This window comes from Ursus maritimus, unplaced genomic scaffold (assembly GCF_017311325.1).
Source record: "Ursus maritimus isolate PB19 unplaced genomic scaffold, ASM1731132v1 scaffold_12, whole genome shotgun sequence".
In the NCBI taxonomy this organism is placed as follows: domain Eukaryota; kingdom Metazoa; phylum Chordata; class Mammalia; order Carnivora; family Ursidae; genus Ursus; species Ursus maritimus.
The window spans coordinates 65749699-65764321 of NW_024423564.1; the positions used below are offsets into that span (position 1 = coordinate 65749699).

Here is a 14623-nt window from a genome sequence, read left to right on the forward strand (position 1 = left end):
AAAAGAGGGAAAACTGTGATGGTCGGCACATTGGGGGGACCAGGGGATTTGACAGTTAATATAGGCAAGCTTTGTCCTCCCTAAGCCACATCATGATAGCAGAAGGTGTTTCTGTTCTGCACACCTGTTGGAATATTGGTCTGAGGGACGTACAAATAGTCTCTTTTAAGTATTTCTGGAGATGAGAAGTTCAGTGTCTGTTGAGGCAGACATTATACAGCTCTGGATTTTGAAAGGTCTTTCTTATGTTAAAATCTGCCCCCCTCTTTGAACCAAAGGTAGGTGCCTGCCAGAGAAGATGTTTTGCCAGGGATATGATTATTACATAACCATAATTGTGCGATAAGAGAAACTGACCTCACAGAATACACGGGAATAGAAATGAGGTGGGAACTGTGGAAAGGAAAGCAATATGGTTTGAGAAATGGGGAGAATGAGACTCCATATTTTGAGACTTCATGATGAAAGGCTGCCATACACCCAAGGGGAATGCTAGGGGTGAGGAGGAGAGGGGTTTGAGTCTGAAGAGTCAGACATCAGTCACAGTGCAAATGGGAGTGGTTTGTTCCTTGAAAAGTGGCTGGGCATTTAAGCTGAAAGAGCAAATGCTAAGAACTGAAAACTTCAGGGCCAAAGTATGGGGTTCCTTGAGGCTCGGGTTATCCTTCCTCAAAGATCCACCGCGATCATTGCAGTCAACTCGGCAGCCGGCCCGCAGCAATGTTTTGTACTCTGTCAGGCTGTCTTCCATAGTGCCACCATGTGGGAGCAAGACACAACAGCAGGAGAGGAACACAGGCCCTCCGTTCTGTCTCCATTTGACTGTGAAAGCCTAACAGATGGGGTTTGAGTTTGATCTGCAGACTCTCAGAAGAATGAAGGAAGACTCAGGAAAGAAGGACTGGACTTCCAGAAAATAACTCATCTAAGAGCTGAAGGAAGGGAGAATTTTTTTATTATTAATTGGGAAAAAAGTAACCATATTTGCACCCTAACATTTTGGAAGGTTCGTTCCAGGTATATGACCCCTGGTGCTAGGCTTCCCCTCTCTCGCACTAGAACCACTTTGCTTCACGTCAGCCATTTAGAAATTAAATGATAGGATTTAGATCCCCTTGGTCCCCCTTTGCTCACTCCTGAAGCTCATTTTCAAGGTAAATACCTCTAATCCCTCTTTCTTTTCTTTTTTTGGGGGGAGGGGTAGTTTTTCAGATCCATTGACACTTTAGCCACTCTCGTCTGGAAGTTATCAGATTTATTCATGGCCTTTTAAAAGCAGATACCAAAATCTGAAGGTAAACTCCAGAACCGGTCGATGCAAGGCAGGGTGAAGGGTGCTGTCAGGATGGGGTCCTCACCTCACTTTACTTGCCCTTCCTGGTATTTATCGAATAAGTTGCAAGCAGGGAGTCTCAGCCCTACCAGACCCAATGCTCTTTTTTTATTGCAAATATTTTGTAACACGTTCTTTCCTATATGAAATTCACAGAATATATAACCTGCCTACACGCGCTACTTTAAAAAAAGTACGCGTATCATTCTATCTGTAAGATGGAGGAGAAATAAAAGAGAAGTAACGTATACTAGAACAATCTCTATTTCCATATGTAAATGTGCTGGTACATAAAAAGATGTAATGAAGTGGCACATGCTTTCATCTCTTTGTAAAAGTACCGGACTGGGAGAACTGCAAACGCAAGCTGGCTCAGTCGGGTATGTTGAACTGGAGATTCAAACACCACGGCTAGCTGGGAGGGATGTAGTTTCCTAAACTCTTGGACGACTCTTTTTTGTTTTTGTTCCTTTTTGTCCAACCCTTTGTAGAGTTCTGAACAAAATAAAATGGAGTCTTCTTTTTTTATTTAGAAAAAAAAAAAAGTTGCATTATTCTGGAAGAACTGCCCTGTATTTAAATCATGCAAAGACTCGGAGTTTATGTGTGAGATGAAGTTAGGCTATAGACTCAGGTATTTCTAAATACACCATGAGAAAAGGTGAAGGGATAGGATTTGGGGAGGCTGGGCAATTCTTCGTTGTGTATGACTACCTGGCATTTCTGAATATTTTCCACTAAGTGCCAGGAGCACCCTCCAATTATTGTGACAGCCATTTTTAAAAGACCCACATATTTCTGAAACACCCATAGGATGATATTATCTTCATAGAGTAATGTAGATTTATGCCTCAGTTTCCCTTCCTTCTGACCCCAATTGTCTTTTCAACTAAGAATTCTGTCCTGAGCCCCATCTCCCTGCCTTCCTCTTATCAGTGCCCAGGGGCCTAGGGATATAGGACTGGTCCAGTTCCTGTATTCTCAGCTGTTCTTACTTCATAGATTACTCAGGGCTCCCGTACAGACTATCATCACACTCTGAAGATCACTGCTTTTCCTTGGCTATGAGTTTCTTTATGGAGCATGAGAAGTTCCTGTTTGTCCACTTTGGGAACTGTGGCCTCCAATGCCAGTGTCCCACCCCATTACCGCAAACGCACCATGTCTGTGCTCACTCCCAACTGCCAGCACCTGTGATTCTCCACTTTCTCCAGATGCTGGAGCCCACTCCACCCACATGGGAAGACAGACGAGAATTAACACTCAACCAATGGCTGATGGGAAAGGACAAAGACCTTAGATGGGATGGAATAACTCTAAGGTGTATATTCCACCCTGGCTCTGAGCGGGATTAAACTCCAGTGTCCCACAATAGTAATTTGTTTCCTAACATACCTTTTATTTGGCCTCCTTCTTTCTCTGATAAGTGTTTCTGGTCTCATCACCTCAGTAAACTACTTTGCTCAAATAATTGTCTGAGGGTTCTGGAAAAACCCCAAATAAGCAACTCTGGGAGAGCAGAACTTCAGGAATCCTTTTTTATATAAGATCTCCTAGGTCTCCTGTGGAGAGAGAGTGAGTGGTGCTGGAGCCTGAGGCAAATAGGATCTCATAGGACGGCCTCCAGGAGGATCTCCAGGTTTCCCAGGAACTCATCCTAAAGTAGGAGGCCTATGACTCCTGTCTTGGAATTTCTGTGGTTTGTGGGTTGGCAAGGAGGAATCACATGTTTCACATGAGACTGGATGCTACCCTTCAACTGCCTTCCACCTTCGCCCTGAAAAACATGAACTACGCTTGTCAAGAATGGATATGAAAGTCAGAAAGGGCATTTACCTTTGGTAAGCTTTATAATAACTGTTCTCAGTGGGCTGCCAGACCCTCTGCAGTCTGACTGAGAGGCTATTTTCCCCGGCTGGAGAGACTCCTCTCCGGGGATCCTTGTCAGAGGGAGAGCAGAGATGGTGGTACAAGCGAGAAACGGCTCTGAAGAACGGCAGTAATGGCGGCGGACGCTCCTTCGTTTGGGCAATAGCAGCACCAGCGACAAGGCCCCAAAGAGGAGAGGTGAGAGCAGTCAGGGCGGCGTCCATCGCTGGCCGGCTTCAGTGGACCCTGAGGACTCCCGTAAGCACCCGGCCCCGGACTGAAGGGACTGAAATCCCAGGGGCTCTGCTGAGGGGGAGCTTGAGTCGGAGGCCGGAACTACTGAGAACTACGCTCTGATTCACCCACAGGACGGGGTGCTATCATCTGACGGAACCCGCGGCCATTGTGCTTTGGTCAGCACATTCCAAAGGCGCCCTGTAACTTCCAGCTACACAGAGGCTTTCTGTGCCTCTTTATAGTTTATTGGCAAAGTATCAAATGTTTTCTAGGGCAAATGCTGCCGTCCGCCCAGCTGCGCGCAGCGGTCCCGCCAGCGAGGATGCTTCCGCTGGGACTCGCACTAGGGTACCTTCAGGTTTAAAAGCCGGCCTCTGAACGCGTCTCTTCACGCCCTTTCAATGCTGCAAATCAAAGAGGCACGCGGGGAAGCGCGGTGATTGGCAAACTTCCTGCCGCAGTGAGGAGAATGCAGCCCTTTGTGTGGCTAGAGCGGCTCGGGGTGAGGAGCGGGGAGGAACACAGCAGCCTACGCAGGAGGCCAGACGGCCCAGTGGACGCGCAAAGCGAATTTTCCGGCCGAGGTCAGGCTGGGATACTGATGATACTTCACCGACAACCGGCAGTAGCAGGAATCTCCTTCTTTCCAGGCCAGAGTGCTGTGGTTCCTGCTCACCCCTCTTCCTTTCCCTCCCTTTCATGTGCCTTCATTCACCGAGTGCCCAGTATCGGACAGACTGACAGCTTCATTGTGGGTTCAGGAGGCTTCAGGGCCCCTGACTTGCACCAGCCTTTCCTCTGGTACCAGGTCCACCTGCTCACCTGTTTCTGTAAATTGCACGAGGGCGAAGTGAAAGGCAGTCAGAATTCTAAGACCCGGGTCTCTTTCCACTCCAGTTTCCCCTCCACCCCACTTGCCTTTACATATGGCAGCCACGGGCATCTTGGGCATCCACCTGAAGGGAAGTTGACTTGAACTTGGGCTTCCAAGGTCATGTTTATGTGATTCACAGTCACTTCCCATGTAAAATTCAGTTATTGCTAGTCATCTCTGGCATAGGAATGGCTTCCAGGAACACTGCGACTGCCGCAGTACGGACTCAGCCAACGCTGTGACCCAAAGATGCAGGGCCTGGACGACAAAGACATCGGCAACAGATGGGTGATTCAGAGAGTGTGTGGGATGAGTACTGCACCGGGTAATGGAAAATGCCCTCGATTCTCATAGCAGCTAACACAAGAAACTTCATAACGGTTTCCAAAAAAAAAAAAAAAAAAGAAAGAAAGAAAAAGAAAAAAGAAAAGAAAAAAAGAAAGCATCTGAAAAATTTACCAAACATGACCTGTGAGGAGTTGGGAAGCTAAAATCAACTTTTATGGATTCTGGAAAACAAAGACCCGATTTTGACCAATCATACTAGAAGAAAGACTGAATTATCTTTCACAAAAGTTGTTGTCCTAGGAAAAGGTAGTCAAAGAGAAAATGTAGGAAATACAAGAAGATTTATAGTGGTTATCTCAGGCAGTTACTATAAATATAATGTGATTTTTCTGGATTTTGAGATTTTTCAAATTTTGATTTGTGATTTGTTCCCTCATTTTAAATATTCACTTTTGTACTTAATTTTCCATTAATAAAGTTTATATTCTTTTTCTTAAAGGGCCCTCCCCAAATTATATAAGCTTCAGGTTTCACAAAACCCAGCACCACCGCGGCACAGTGAGAGCTGGTGGGCATAAAATAGCCAAGACCTGGCCCTTGGCTTCTAGGGTCTCACAGGCCACTGGGCCAGCTTGCTACATGAACTAACATTCAACAGAAATTAGGGACTTTACCTCACTTCCTATCTCCAACTCAGTTTTTTTTCCCTTTTATTCCCCCCTTTTTTTTTTTAATTCAGATATTTGTAGGGATTTACGTGCCTTGCTTGCTCTCATGGTGCTTCCACGTCTCACTTCTCCCTCTTACATCTGAGGCATTTTCAGGGTTCCCTCCTCTCCACACCCAAACCTCAGGACTCACCCCACTTCTTTGTGTGATTCACAATTGCACTACGCTGTCCTGCTTCTGTCCTCCGGGTTTCTCTGTTCAAACCTGTACAGAGGTCTGGAAACGGTTTCCAAACAAACAGCTCGAAACAAAATTCCAGAAGAGGAATTAGGCCATCTGCATTAAGATAATTTATTTCTTCTCCACTTGATTTATCCCTGTTTCCTTTTTCTCTGACCAGCCCAGTGAGCTGTGTTCTCCTGTGCAGATTTGTCAAAGTGATCAGGACATCGAGAACATAAAGAAAGATTTAAAGGCAATCATGGGCTGTGCGGAAAAGAGTTCCCTCCGGTCCCCGATCCCTGGCTGGCATGTGGTGCTGGTCTGGGTGCTGTCGGTGGTGGAGAGGGAGTGGGTGAAGAGCAAGGCCAGCTCTGTCCAAAGTCCAAAGGCTTTTTCTTCTTCTCAGTATCCACAATGCTGGGTGGCAGAGATTCGATAAATATTCTGTGAAGGGAGAAAAGAGAGTGATGGAGGGACAGAGCAGCACTGAGATTGCTTCATGTTATAGAAGCCGTCTCCCCAACCCTTTCTGGGTCTTCACTTCAAGGGAGTCTTCCACTTTTCTGTGTACGTGTTATTTCTCCTTCCCTCAGGCTCTAAGGAAGATGTGTTAGTCTACCTGTTCGAGGCCAATGCCTCCACCCGTGCCTCCAGAGTCCCCCAGAGCAGAGCTCCCATAATTCTCTTCCTGCTTCTGGGTTTCAGCCTCTAACTCTCTACTTCCTCTTTTTGCTCAGCCTAGGACCATACTCAAACTTCCTCCATCCTTAAGAGCACAGCCCCTGCCCCATCCCCCGACCACCACCTTCCAGACTACATCCCCCTGTAACTACCATCTGCACACTCCCCTTTCTTCTGCACCTGCCATCTCCTACATTGTCATTCATCTGTTAACGGAAACTTATCTAACAAAGGTCACTGATGACCAGTTTCCAAATCCATTAAGTACTTTCCATACTTATCTTACCCAACTCCTAACAGCATGGGGCACTGATGGTCATCACTGAAATTCTTCTCTTCGTTGGCTTCCAAGACACTAAACTCGGCCACTTGTTCTTATGCCTATCCGTGTCTATCCCCTTCAGGGCCACAGCAGGGTGATTTCTGGGAATGGAGGCTATTGTTTCCCACATCCTCTCTCTCCCCATCAAGGACAATAAAGTCACCCCATCTCCTGTCAGACTCTCCCATTTACAATGCCCAGGCTACCGTGCCACAGCATAAGAGAGCCACTCCCCACTCCACAGTGTATCCCCAGATGAGCAAGGGCGAATGCTGTGGGAAGTCCAAGCCATGTTGAAGCCGGACAGCCAGGGAAGCCAAGGCTGAGAAAGCTAGAAGAGCAAAGATGCCGTAGGGACCGCTGAAGAGGGAGCAAGTGTGTTCTAAGCTGCTCCAAACCATTAAGTAGATCGCTGAGTGGAATCTTTGAGGAGGTAGATTCTGTCCCATTGTAAAAGAGAGCTTCGTAATAGTCTAGTCATGTGACCGTGGGAAGGGTAGCCTTGTTAACACCGGGGCCCTGCTAGCCTACGGGGCATCCTTGTATGAATTAGAAAAAAATGTGCTTCTTCCTAGCCAGCAGCTGCCTAACACAACCCAGTCCCCGCTCACTACTTTGGGCAGGTGCCCCAGTGCAGAGCGTAACTCCCACCGCCTTATGCAGTAACTTGGTGTAAGGCAGTGAGCTTTCTGTCGCTGGAAGCATCCAGCCAAGGACTAGAGAATCTGTTTTGGCTCTGTAGGGAATAATCCTGCTTATAATTCTCTACCCTTGGTTATAAAGATGCGCTAGAATTGGAGAGGAGATGAAGGGAAGAAATAAATAGAGTATGAGGGGGAGAGATGGAGAGAGACAGCAAGGTGGAGGGGGAGAGAGATGAGAGGGAAGGCAGGTGGAGGAGGAAGGGAGAGAGCCAAGGAGGCTGATCGTTTTAAGCTTGTGTCCACACACGCCCAGATCCAGCTGCATCTTCCCTGCTTTATGAGCAAATAATTTCTAGCTGTGTCTGCCAAAGATGTTAATCCCTATCCTATTATTTTTCCTGTCTTGCTTGCTGAGTCCCAAGTTTGTTTCAGGTGGTATCACGGTATGAGCCATGAGCGGTCTATGCCAGTGGTTCTCTCTCTCTCTCTCTTTTTTTTTTAAGATTTTATTTATTTATTTGACAGAGAGAGAGACAGGCAGTGAGAAAGGGAACACAAGCAGGGGGAGTGGGAGAGGAAGAAGCAGGCTCATAGCGGAGGAGCCTGATGTGGGGCTCGATCCCATAACGCCGGGATCACGCCCTGAGCCGAAGGCAGACACTTAACGACTGAGCCACCCAGGCGCCCCATATGCCAGTGGTTCTCAACCTGACTGCACAGTAGAATCCCCACCCGTACGGTTAACATACATATTTAAATTTAAAAATATATAATATATATAATAAATATATATTTACACTACATATTATTATTTGTGAAGATATATATGTATAATAGCATGTATAATATATACATAGTATATATAATAATTATATGTATGATAATCAGAATATATTATATATATGTGTGTGTGTGTGTATATACACATATATGCATATGCGTATACATGTAATCAGAAACTTTGGGAATGAAACCCAGGTATCTGTATTTTTTAAATTTCCCCAGATGATTCTGGTTAGGATTGAGAACCGCTGTTTCTCAGTCATGAACATCTTTTTCTCATTTGTGAAATATTCCACTTCTGGCCTCCCCTACAGCTGTAGGCGGTCACGTGACCTGGAAACTGAAGTCTGTGGGAGGCTTCCAGAAAGCTTTTATTTTTCTATAAAAAGGGACAGGCACGACTTTCTAGTTTGTTGGTGCTACTCTTTCTCCTTTTTCCTGGTGTGAATGTGGACAGCCAGCCTGAAGACAATCAGCTTCACAAGGAAAAAAAACGCTCAATACAGTGAAAAGAAACAATAGGAAGGACCTGGGCTTTCAAACTAGGTGAGCTTCAGCACCCGCTAGCTGACCACCTCCAGACTTCTGGGTATAGAAGATAATTAAATATCTTTATTTTTTAAGCCACAGGTAATTGAGTTTTCTGTTATTTGCAAGTAAAAGCAATTTATCTGGATATATTTTCTTATGATGAAAGCTATTATGATTTTTTATCCCCTTGAATAAAGAGAAGTACAGCCCATGCTAATGTTCAGAGTTCAGAAAATGAGTGTTCCTAGAATGAAAATGTGCAATGGATTTGTGATCAGTTTTTTTACTGACTTTGTTAGGCTGCTCTGGCTGCCATAGCAAAGTACCGCAGACGGAGAAGCTTAAACCACAGAAACTTATTTTCTTCAAGTTCTGGAGGCTAGAAGGCCTCCCCTCTCTCCCTAGCTTATAGATGGCGGTCTTCTCTCCCTGTGTTCACATGGTCTTTTCTGTGTGTGTGTGTGCACGTGTGTGTGCACGTGTGTGTGTGTCCAAATCTCCTTTCTATGAGGACATCATTGGATTGATTAGGACTCGCCCTAATAACTTCGTTTAACCTTTACAACCTCTTTAAAGATCCTGCTTCCAAAAGCAGTTACATTTTGAGGTACTGGGGGTTAAGACTTCAATAAACAAATCTTAGGGGACACAATTCAGCCCATAATACTGGTGATGAAAATTTGGCCAGGAATAGGCTATTCATGGTTGGCTTGAACCAGTGGTTCTCCATCCTGACTATAATCACCTGGAAACACCTTAAAACTATAGGTGTGTGGGCCTCACTCCCAAAGGTGCTGATTTAATTGGTCTGGGGTGGGACCAATTTTAGGTATTGTCAGCCATTATTTCTCTAAGAGTCGGTTAAACCAACTAAAGAAAAACTTCTTTATTTAAAAAGTCCCCAGAACTTTAGGGGAGAGACAAGAAGCCAACCTGTTTCTGATGGATTGAAGCTGAGAGAGGAGTACTGTTGAAGGGGGTCTTAAGTGTAGGGCTCAGGTGGCCTATTGTGTCCAGAAAATGGGGAGAAACCCAACCCATCTCCACTTTTGCTCCTACAAGAACAAGGGAAATGGAGAGATGCAGAGGTATTGGTAGCATAGCTGTTTGAGGAAGAATGCCCAGAATGGAATACCCAGGGATACCAAGGGTGGAGGGCAGTCACTCGGTGCCAATATGGCCTTATGTTTTTTGTCCACACTCTCAATTACTACACCTGGTACATTCTCAAGGTCTGGTATTAGAATTGAATTTTGTCAAAATTCGCAGGTGGCCTAGAAAGGACTGAAAGGACTGCTTACCAATCAGTGTGCTGAGAAACTATCCCCCAACAGACACTGCAGAGGCCTGGTTCATTTCCTGAGCATGACTTAAAAAGTCCTCTGAGGTCACCATTTTGTGTCATGATTTTTAAATTTGTAATTTCTGTTGCAAAATTAATTCTGGACTAGCTTAAGAAACTTACGGTCAACCTGTTTAACTTCCAACCCACCTGCAGATTCTGACTAAATCAAGTGTTGCATGAGTTTCCTCCTGCTGCGTAACAAATTGCAACAAACTTAGTGGCTTAAAACGACACAACTTCATCTGACTGTTCTGGAGGTCAGAAGCCTGAAACGAGCCGCACAGAGCTGAAATCAAGGTGTTGGCAGGACTCTTTCCTCTGGAGTCTCTAGGTGAGAATCCATTCCTTGTCTTTTCCAGTTTCTCAATGCTGTCCACATTTTTTGACTCATGATGACATATTATACATAACATCTATTCGATTAAAATAACAATCACTGTTGTTACATTTATTTGGTTGTATTTTTTCTTAACTGATTGCTATTTTGTTACTGATAACATTAAAATAATAAATAATGAGAAGCAGCATTTTATAGCAGGAGAAGGGCAGACATAGGTTCAAGTGCCTGCTGTGCCAGGTACTAATAGTGTGAGTATGGGCACGTTAATTTACTCTGCGCTGGTTTCCTCATTTATTAAATGGGGACACATATACCTTCCTTGTAGAGATGTTTAAGGTGTATAATTATCCATCTAAAGTACCTTGTACAATGCCTGATATTAAATGAACTGTCACTGAACAGTTACTATGGCTGTTATCATTGTTAATAGTCTCGTGACTAATGAAGACACTGACTTTGTTAGAAATCCATTCCCTTATGGAGATTGAACGTGAATGAAAGACAATAGAAGTCTTTAAAAATGCCTCTAGCCTTCTGGCCATTTGGCCAGGGAGCCTGAGTTATCATCCTCACTTCATATATGAGAAGTAGACGTATAAAAGGGGGGACAAAAGGCTCTAATTTATTCTCTCAAAGTATTCATCAAATGAGGAAGGATTTCTGGGAAAGATTAAGAGCTTACTTTTTTATTGGACTTATTTCCCATAAAGTTTCATACAGGATGAAAGGAGGGGAAGTGCAGAAGCATACTATTTCTGTTTTATCTGCGACCTGTGATGATAAATCTTCCTGAGACATCATTAATTATAGTGGTGCCATTCACAACACTGCAGTTTGGACCTATTAGAATTTTCACCCCAAATCTCATGCCTGGGGCTTAGTAATTGGCAGCCGAATTTTTGTATGAGGCTGAAACTTGAAGGCTATGACAGAGGGGGAACATCCTTAAACTAATTGCTATAGACTGAATGTTTGTGTCCACCTCCAAGTTCATATGTTGAAATCCGAATCCCCATTGTGGTGGTATTTGTGGGTGGAGCCTTGGAGAGGTAGTTAGGTCATGAGGATGAGCCCTCATGAATGCAATTAGTGCTCTTATAAAAGAGACCCCAGTGAGCTTTCTCACCCTCTTCCCTGTATGAGAATAACATAAGAAAGGGGCCATCTGCAGCTCAGAAGAGGGCTCTCACCAGAGCTCAACTGTGCTGGCCCCCTGATCTTGACTTCCAGCTCCCAGAACTGTGAGAAATAAATTTCTACTGTTTATAAGTCACTATGGTGGCCACGGTGCTCTGTTACAGCAGCCCACGCTGAAAAGACAGGTGCTGTGCACAGAAAGCCCAGAAACCTATGAGGGGTTTCCCAGAAAGTTCAAGGCTGAGGGATGAGCTTTACAGGCACAGGGTGAGATCACCAGAGACTTGCCAGTTAGCAGCTGCCGTAGGGTTGGGAGCAGAACAGAAATGCTGTACTGGGTTCAGGCTGTACTGGGGATGTTGGAGTACCGAACATTCCATGGTGGAGAGATCTTTTTAGCACTTTGGATAATACTTCTGGAATCCAGCTGATGCACTCTAGCAGAAAGAAACAATATCCTAGGTGAGGGCTACACTAGACTCACCTGAACAAAGTCTACAACCGAGCCTGTTGTAGACAGAGTTTGGAAGAGACAGAGTTTGGAAGTTGAGTCCTACCAAGTTAGATGGGCTTTAAGAACATCTTGGGCTTTGCACGTATTTGTACTAGTGAAGTACATCACTAAGTCTGTATAAGTTTAAGGTAATCACCCCATAATTAAACTGCCAGTTAAAATAAGAATCAATACTCCTCAGAAAAAAATAATAGAATCCAGGTTCTTACACTGTGTTATTCAAAATATGCAGTGTTCAATAAGAAAAATCACTAGACATACAGAGAAACAATAAAATGCATTGCATAGTTATGAAAACATTCAGTTAGTCAGAAGCAGACTTGACATGGCACAGATGTTGGTATAACATATATAGACTTTAAGGCAGCTATCATAAATAGTTTCAAGGAAATAAAGAAGGATACATTCAAAGGGTAAAGGAAAATACGGTCCTGATGAGTAACCAAATAGGGAATCTCAGGAGTCATGTGAAAACAGAAGAAAAGAAAAAGACCACGTGGAAATTTTAGAACTGAATAATACATTAACTGAAATGAAAAATTCACTGGATGGTGGGAGTATAGATTGGCATGGCATTCGGACAGCAACTTGAAATTTTTTGGTTCAACCAAGGCTATTCATACTCCATGACTTTCTTCTGTTCATCATATGCCATATGGAAAATTAAAAACACTTAAGCACAAACTGGGGAAGATATTTGTTAGCACACATAATTGATGAAGCATTAGTAGCCAGGATATATAAAGAACTCCTATAAATCAGTGAGTGAGAGAGAGAGTGCGCGAGCAAGGGAGCAAGAGAGAAAGCGAGCAAGAGAAAAAACAATCTAACCAAAAAAATAGCAAGAGAACTAGTAGGCAGCTTATAAAGAGAAAATGGCAAGACTAATAAAACCATGAAAAGGAGCTGAATCTCAATAATAATAAGAGATGCCAAAAAAATCCACAATGAGATCCCTGGACTAAGTACACTCAAATATACAAATACTAAAAATCTAAACAATACCAAATGTCGGTGAGGATGTGGGAAAATAAGAACTCTTACACACTCCCAGCAGGAACATAAATTGGTACAACTACTTTGGAAAATGGTGTGGCATTACCAATTAAAATCTCTCGTGTACAAAACCTAATACCTAGTTAATCCACTCCCACTGGAACAAGCATGCACTAGTTGACATGTACTAGAATGTTCATAACAACATTGTTAGTAATAGCTAAAAATGGAAATAGTGCCAGTGACCATCAATAGTAAAAAGAATAAATAAATACTCAATGTATTGGAGTGCGATCCAACAATAAAAAACTTCAGCTACATAGCATCGATACTGGGTGAATTCCACGACGTAATAGTAAGAGAAGCAAGTCACAGAAAAATGCAAGTAGTATAATTTCATTTATAGAACATTAACAAAAGGAAACTAAAATCATCTAGTTTAGAAATGCACACCTGAGGGGTGTTCATTAGGTTAAGCATCTGACTCTTGATTTCGACTCAGGTCATGATTTCAGGGTTGTGAGATCGAGCCCCATGTCTGGCTCCATTCTGTGTGTGGAGCCTGCTTAAGATTCTCTCTCTCCCTCTCCCTTTGCCCATCCCCCCCAAAAATTTAAAAAGAAATGCATACATAAAAAGCAAAAGTATTTAGAAAAGTAAGGGAATTATTGTAACAAAAGGGGGGGGGTTTCTCCCAGGGCAAGGAAGAATATGCAATGGTTGGGGCAATCCTAAGGTGCTAGTAATGTTTTTTTTTTTTTTTTTTTTTTTTTTTTTTTAAGATTTTATTTATTTATTTGACAGAGAGAAAGCCAGTGAGAGAGGGAACACAAGCAGGGGGAGTGGGAGAGGAAGAAACAGGCTCATAGCCGAGACGCCTGATGTGGGGCTCAATCCCGTAACGCCGGGATCACGCCCTGAGCCGAAGGCAGACGCTTTAACCGCAGTGTCACCCAGACGCCCCAGTAATGTTCTATTTCTTAACCTGTGTGTTAGTTGCACAGTTTTTCGCTTTATTGTTTGAAAGGAACATATTTTATACACTTCTCTATGTATAATGTATTTCACAATAAAAATTATTTTTAAAAAGACTGGATTGGACAATCTCTTAGATTCTTGTCATCTTTGATGGTTTATGGCCTAAGCCCTTCCCAAATGGATTTATTGTTGGCCCTACATTGACAGTTCGATTTAAGCAATATACATTGAGATGCATATGCAGTGAATTGGGGAACCTTGAAGAGAGAGGGGGACACACTAACAGAATCACAGAGTAAGAAACTAGGAAGAGGAACATGATCTGATTCACGCTTCAGTTCTCAGAGAGGCAACGGATTTTACATGAAAGGTCCTGAGTTCCGGTCCTGGTTCTACCTTCTCTGGGCAAGCCTCTTCTCTAATCTTCAATTTCCTCATGCTGGCTTCGTAAACCATACTGTGAAATTCAAATAGAGAACCAATAATAATTATTCTTCTTTTACACTTGGGGAAACTGAGGCCACACTGGGACTCCGCTAGCCCAAGGTGCCATCGCCACCTTGGAACTCAGGGCTCCTGAATCCAACTCCCTGACCCACTGTCCCACTACACAAACAGCTAGCTATTCTCTCCTTTGTCTGGCTTTGAGCCCACGGTTTGATGTCATAGAAGAACTGCCCCGCCCCACCTCGCTCCTTCGGAAGCCACGCCTCCTCGCGTGGCCCCGCCTCTGGCGTTCGCCGAGCCCCGCCCCCGGCCTCTAGCCCTGGAGTGGCGGCTCCGGCGATTCCCCGCCCCGCCTCTCTTCCGGCCCCGCCCCGCCTGGCTGCCATGACAACGAGTCCGCGCCCAGCGCACAG

The 14623-nt window shown here is 44.2% G+C and overlaps 1 protein-coding gene across 1 annotated transcript in view; it reads left to right on the forward strand.

The window, feature by feature from the left end:
- Window positions 1–10248, forward strand: part of AGBL4 (AGBL carboxypeptidase 4) — a 1288259-nt gene extending 1278011 nt beyond the window's left edge. The window contains exon 13 of the mRNA XM_040626601.1: window positions 9952–10248. Coding sequence (XP_040482535.1) covers window positions 9952–9958 — 7 coding nt within the window. The 3' untranslated portion in view covers window positions 9959–10248. The remainder of the gene's footprint in view (window positions 1–9951) is intronic.
- The last annotated feature ends 4375 nt before the right edge of the window (window positions 10249–14623 follow it).